This window comes from Myotis davidii, unplaced genomic scaffold, assembly GCF_000327345.1.
Source record: "Myotis davidii unplaced genomic scaffold, ASM32734v1 scaffold1069, whole genome shotgun sequence".
NCBI lineage: Eukaryota > Metazoa > Chordata > Mammalia > Chiroptera > Vespertilionidae > Myotis > Myotis davidii.
Window position 1 is genome coordinate 940,033 of NW_006300018.1, and position 6,956 is coordinate 946,988.

At 46.0% G+C, this 6,956-nt stretch overlaps 1 protein-coding gene across 1 annotated transcript in view; it reads left to right on the plus strand.

Annotated features, from left to right (window-relative positions):
- The window catches only part of LARP6 (La ribonucleoprotein domain family member 6), a 12,453-nt gene extending 9,647 nt beyond the window's left edge, over window positions 1-2,806 (plus strand). The window contains exon 3 of the mRNA XM_006776070.2: window positions 1,216-2,806. Within this exon, the coding sequence (XP_006776133.1) occupies window positions 1,216-2,283 (1,068 nt within the window). The 3' untranslated portion in view covers window positions 2,284-2,806. The remainder of the gene's footprint in view (window positions 1-1,215) is intronic.
- The last annotated feature ends 4,150 nt before the right edge of the window (window positions 2,807-6,956 follow it).

Consider the following 6,956-nt stretch of genomic DNA (forward strand, 5'->3'; position numbering starts at 1 on the left):
CTTCTCTGCCCTTAGCCTGGGTCACAGTGATCAGCCCCATGGTCTGTGTGTAGGTGACTTGTGGTTCCCACACCCTAAGCACAAACCCGGTTATTTCATCTGGAGACCACAGGCTAGAGTAGAAGTGTCCTCTTTCCAGGAGCCTGCCTGTGCGCTTGAGAGCTCTGCCAAGGTCCTCCAGTGCTGCCCTGTGAGGGAGTCCTCCTTCTTGAGTCCTGGGAAGTTCCTGCTTTGGTTCCTCTGCAGAGAAGCTTGCTCTGGCCTGGCCTCAGAGGATCTCGCCATTCCTGGATCAGGCCGCCCACCCCACCCATCTCCACCATTTCTTCAAGATGACTCATTCTTCCTGGAATTCCCTCACTGAAAGTGGGCCTCTTGAAAATTACTGTTTTACCATATAAATATAGCTTTCACATACTGCAACATTGATACCCACACTTTCCACTGTGAGGAGGGGCTCTATTGAATCATTCTTCATGAGGCCCAAGTTGCATTTAATTCCAAGTTGAAACAGCTCAAATTATTTCCAGGAGATATTGCAGTGAAATATGAAACATTTTTTGGAATCTCCTCTGTAGCAAAGGCATAAATGCAGATATACAACTTCAGAAAGGTCATCAGTTTGAAAACAAGCATTGGCAAAACAAATGATTCATTTCTGTAGATTCTTTTAAATTTTGAAAATGAACTGCATGCTAATAAACACTGAAAACACTGATTTTATAATCATTCAAAGTGCATATACATTTTTGGAGGGACAACCTGTATTTATTCATTTAATCCTCAGGCTGACTCTATGAGGTAGGCATATTAACATCCCCATTCCACAGATGAGGAATTTGAGCCACTGGGAGGTTGAATAACTTTTTAGGTCTCATTGCCAGTTAGAGGTGAGCCTTGCATTTGTGCATCCAACAGCCTTGGTCCAGAGCCTGCAGGTTTAATCTCTAAACTTGTTCAGAATAGATAGAATATTTCCATGAGCATTGCTAGTTCTTTTGGACAGCACTGCTCTAAACTGTGCTGCCTCGTTTGAAATTCTGCAAAGTGTGTTTGTTCATTCATTCATTCACTAGATTTTTGAGTGCCTGCTCACACCTGGTATGATTGTAGATACCAGTCCTTGGGAATAAGGAGAGGTGAGAGGGGGATACAGAGGACACAAGGTAGACCAGGACATTGGGTGCCATTTCAGATTTGCTTTGTGTTCTTCAGGTGAAACACCTTACACGGGACTGGAGAACCACAGCACATGCCCTCAAGTACTCGGTGACCCTAGAGTTGAATGAGGACCACCGGAAGGTGAGGAGGACCACCCCTGTCCCTCTCTTCCCCAATGAGAACCTCCCCAGCAAGATGCTCCTGGTCTATGATCTCTACCTGTCCCCTAAGCTGTGGGCCCTGGGCGCCCCGCAGAAGAATGGGAGGGTGCAAGAGAAGGTGATGGAACACCTACTCAAGCTCTTTGGGACCTTTGGCGTCATTTCATCAGTGCGGATCCTCAAACCTGGGAGAGAGCTGCCCCCCGACATTCGGAGGATTAGCAGCCGGTACAGCCAGGTGGGGACCCAAGAATGTGCCATTGTGGAGTTCGAGGAGGTGGAAGCCGCCATCAAAGCCCATGAGTTTATGATCACGGAATCTCAGGGCAAAGAGAACATGAAAGCTGTTCTCATTGGTATGAAGCCACCCAAAAAGAAACCTCCCAAAGACAAGACCCACGATGAGGAGCCCACTGCGAGCATCCACTTGAACAAGTCCCCGAACAAGAGAGTTGAGGAGCTTCAATACATGGGTGACGAGTCTTCCGCTAACAGCTCCTCCGACCCCGAGAGCAATCCCACGTCCCCTATGGCTGGCCGGAGGCATGTGGCCACCAATAAACTCAGCCCTTCTGGCCACCAGAATCTCTTTCTGAGTCCAAATGCCTCTCCGTGCTCAAGTCCTTGGAGCAGCCCCTTGGCTCAACGCAGAGGCGTTTCCAGAAAATCCCCACTGGCTGAGGAAGGTAGGCTGAACTGTAGCACCAGTCCGGAGATCCTTCGCAAGTGCATGGATTATTCCTCCGACAGCAGCATCACGCCCTCTGGCAGCCCCTGGGTTCGGAGGCGCCGCCAAGCTGAGATGGGGACACAGGAGAAGAGCCCCAGAGCGAGTCCCCTGCTCTCTCGGAAGATGCAGAGTGCAGATGGGTTACCTGTAGGGGTGCTGAGGTTGCCCAGAGGCCCTGACAACACCAGAGGATTCCATGGTGCACACGAGAGGAGCAGGGCCCATGTATAAATACCTTTTATTTTTAATACCGGCTCCATTGAAAACCACCTGTTTTCAAGGTTCTGATAAATACTTGGCATGCCATAGAATGAAATTAAGTCCCCTTTCAAGAATTTTGTATACATATGAACCTGTTAATTTATGTTTGTAATGTATATAGATTGTCTGGACACCCTGGTTTTAAGGCCATCTTCTAGTTCAGGAGACCCCTTCCTCCCAGCACGACCGCTGTTGTGATGCTGTCCAGCGTGTGTGTGAACGTCACGGCTCCGTACGGCTGTGGGATGGGCTCCCGGGAAGCCTGGCAGCCAGCCCCTTCTTCGGGGCAGGGTTCTTCTCTTCCTCTTTGGTGAGCTGTCCTCGGCCACGCGGCGTCCTCAGAGCCCAGAAGAGTTCTTTTGTGCAGTGGCAACTCGTTAAACCTGTAGCATGGTGTTTTCTAGGATCTAATGTATGTTTTCTGTCAACTGAATAAAAAATAAAACACTCAAGCCCAGCCGCGTGGCTCAGTGGTTGAGTGTTGACCTATGAACCTGGAGGTCACGGTTCGATTCCTGGTCAGGGCACATGCCCGAATTGCAGGCTAGATCCCCAGTAGGGGGCATGCAGGAGGCAGCCGATCAATGATTCTCTCTCATCATCGATGTTTCTATCTCTCTCTCCTCCTCCATTCCTCTCTGAAATCAATGAAAATCTATTTTAAAAAATAAATAAAATAAAACACTCAACTGGGAGTGTTGGCTCTGAAATCTGCCTGACAAACACCTGCCTCCTGACCAGGCTGTGTTTAGTGTGTCATGAGGCCCTGAAGTGCTTCACCAGCTTAGACCCATCCATCCCATCCTCTTTTTTCAAGGCGTGGGCTTGGTTTCTCGTGCAGACCTTCACGAGCCCAGAGACCCTGAACACCTTGCTAATGAACCTGCTCTTTCTAAAGCTCTGGCCAAACCTTCGGCAGGAGCCTGGGCTTCCTGTTGGTTGGCATAGAAGGCTTTCTTGAACAGCTTGACTGGGAAACTCAGCCAACAGTATTTTTACAGATGTTTCATTATTTTTAACGAAAACCAGCTCTCTCTCCATATTAGGATTCAAAGCTTGTTGGACCTCTCCACCTGAGGTGCTGGCAGAACATTCAAACTCTACACATGTCCAAAACACCCTCCTCCAACTGCACCTTCCACACACGTGCTCCTCCTGACGCCCATCCCAGCCAGGGACACCACCATCTCCCGTGGCCCCAGACTGGAAAAGAGCCTGCACGGCATATGTGCAGAATGCAGGTGCTGGGCGTTGACAGCTGGGTTCAAATCCTAGTGGCCTTTCACAAATACCTTCTGTTTATCTGTGCCTCTGTTTCCTCTCCCATAAAAGGCGGACGATAATATTCCCACCTCATTTGATTTGTGAGGATTAAATGAGTTAGTACCTGTAAAATACTTAAATTGCACACGGTAAACACTCAAAGAATGTGAGGGTCAGCAACTCAGAGCTGTTGGTTCTAGTCCTGAAATGTTTCTTGCATGTTCCCGCTTCCCCAAGTCCTTCTCCCTTCTCCCAAGGTCCTTAGTGTCTGGTCCCTCCTAATGCCTCCAAACTCATTTTACTTCACATAACTTTTTTTTTATCTTTAATTTCTTTATTGGTTAAGGTATTACAAATGTGTCCTCCCCCCCCCCATTAACCCCCCCCCCCCCACACACACATCTTTACTTAAACAAACAAACAAGTTGCTGGCTGTTCCTTCCCTAAACATAGAATAAGGGGCAAACTACCCTCACCTCCCACCATGTGTCTTGGGGGAAGGCCTCTGAACATTAGCTCTGTTCATCCAGAGGCGTGTCCATTCCTGCATCTCATCTACCATTGCATCACTCCCGGGTTGGGCTGGGTTGAAAATGGCTCTGCTTGCTTTCTGCCACATGGGACTGAAATACTGAGAAAGGACATATGTGAAGACACATTGGTCACTGATTGTTTTTATCTACTATCTACTGGAAATGTGAACTCACTATTTCCAATTCAGCACATATTCTATATTGTAAGTGGCAACCATGATGGAAAAACACCTAGAAACTCATGGCAGTGCTCTAGGAGGAAAGGATGGAAACGATCGGGAATGTTGACTTCTGGCTCCAGCACCACCTTCGATCCAGGTGAGTGCCCATTCCATAATGGAGACATAATCCTATAGGCGACAGCCTGAGGACTTCGTCACATGAAGCACCTCTCACAATGATGGGCATGTTGATGGGCCAGTCCTTTGTGAGGCTGTCAGTGGAGTGGGAGTCATGCCAGTCACTCATTGCTCCGGGAGCTGGAATAAATGTGGTGGGGTCATGTCTGGAGTGTGTATGCAGTCCAGCGGGTAAACTGAGCTACTTTCACTTGAACCAGTGTCTAGTTGACCAGCTGTTTGCACAGCACTCCTGACTTGTAATCAGCTATGGATGCGCAGAAGCAAGTGAGACATACACAGACTGTACACAGATATCTAGTTAAATTCCACATGCATTCTATACTATGGATAAAAGAAAGAATGGGCTACAGTGCTTTGGATGAAAGATGAAGCGTATGTGATCCTTGCCCTTATCTGTAGCTGGAATGTGCAGTACATTCAGACCTGCTTTCTCAACACTGTGCTTATTATTAACACACCTTCAAAGATGAATTTGTGGTCAATTTCAAAATGGTAGCCCCTGGAGACAAATTCCTCCCATTGGTTTGCTCTCAGCGCCCTCTGGTGTCCAACCTGGGGCATAGCCCTATCTAAAGGGATTATAACCCAACACCTGCAGAGAGTCATTTACACTTTCATCTTTGGAAAATAAAGACCCGAGTTTAAATTCCAGCCTGTGATTTCCAGACCATGAGGCCTGTCTCACCTCTCTCAGATTCAGTTTCCTCATCTGTAGAATGATGATGGTAGCTACAACATCAGTGTTTTTGTAAGGATTAAAGGGGATAATATATGGAAAATACTTCACACAATACTAGTTTAAAGAAATTTCTCCCAAAACAAAACAAAACATGTCATCACTAAAACTCTTAGCCATATATTCTCATTCTACGAAGTATAGGAAAGACTTACCTAGAGCACTGATCACGTTGCATTAGAGTTAATTGTTTATGCACTATTTCTTTGCTGGATTATGAACCTTGAGGTAAAGACCATGTAGCTCAATGCATCTAATTAAGTCTGGCGCATGGCTGGAGTTCAGGAAATATTTGTTGAATGACTACTGAATAAAAACTTGTTTTCTGCAGCCTTAAAAATATTATACAGTGTGCGACAAGTTTGGTGTTTCCAAACATCCAAGCAGGCCCTCTCACAGGCCACGTAGATCCCAAGGACTCGTTGACAATGCCTTGTCCTGAAACACTGTGGTGCTGGAATGTCCCTTGGAGAGGCTGGTGTCCCGTCATAACCTATGGAAAAGTACAATCTGCATGATTAAACCTGGGACAAGGACTCTGAACCCCTGAAGAATCTGAAAAGGAGTGTGAGTACCTAGGAGAGATGGGAGGAGCTTAGGGATGGAGACGGGATCAAGAAACCACTGACGCTGCCTCTCATCTGTGCAAAATAAGGGAGATGTCCCCTCCTGAAGCACCTGGAATACACTCCAAAGAGCCAACCCAATTAGCAACTCAGATACATTCAATTGTGCAAATGTCCTTGAGGCTCTAATATGTTGTTTCAAGTGGACATGGGGCAGACTTCAGAGAAAGAGCAAATATGGGCATGAATAAATATTTTCATTATCCAAAAATGACTCTTCTAATACCGTAAGTCCACAAACCTATAACCGAGAACAGAAAATAAATCAGAAAGACAAGTAGGTTTGTTCTATTTTTAAACACAGTAATATAGTGTGAGAAATTTCAACTGTGTTTTTACTTTTAAGGAGCTAAGTTTTGGAACAGAAACTTTCTTGTTCTGAGTTGCAGCGTCTCTTCAAAGATGGAGAAGCTGACTTTGACATTGGAAACTGATTAGAAGCTGGTGATTGCAGATTAACAGAGTGCAGCATCTGTTCTTTGTTGAGCAGAGCCTGACAACAATTTAAGGAAGAGGGGTCTATAAAGCCGCAGAGTGCTTTGAAATCAATGGCCTCACAGAAGAACTTTAGGCCAAATGAAAGAGCTGGGCTTTGTAGTTGTTACCCATTGGCAGACAATGAGCTCTCGGGACTATGAAATGATTGTTGAAGAACTCCTGGAGGGGATGTAGTCTCTGCATCCATCAAAGTCTGACTCCATCCAAGGAAAAGGAGTTGGGACACCTGTGAGGAGCTGGGATCCCTTTGAGACAAAAAGTGAGGCTGTACTGAGATTTTACTCTTTAAATAATATAAAAATAAAATACCCATTACCACACATCAACTGTTTGAGAAATCATGTTAGATGTAAGATACTGACAAAGTTCATTGCTTTAACTTTTTTTGTTGTGGGGAATGAGTGAACAAGACTCGGGTGCATTCTATTCTTCTTGTGCTTATATTCTTCTGGGACGAGGCCTGCAACACACCCATAAAAAAGATAATAACAGATAATAGTTTAGAAAAAAATAAAACAAGGTAATGGGGTAGAAACTGACAACAGGTGGGGTGACAGGTTATTTTATTTATTTATAATTTTACTAGGGGCCCAGTGCACTGGGTGGGGGGGGGGGGGGTTCCTCA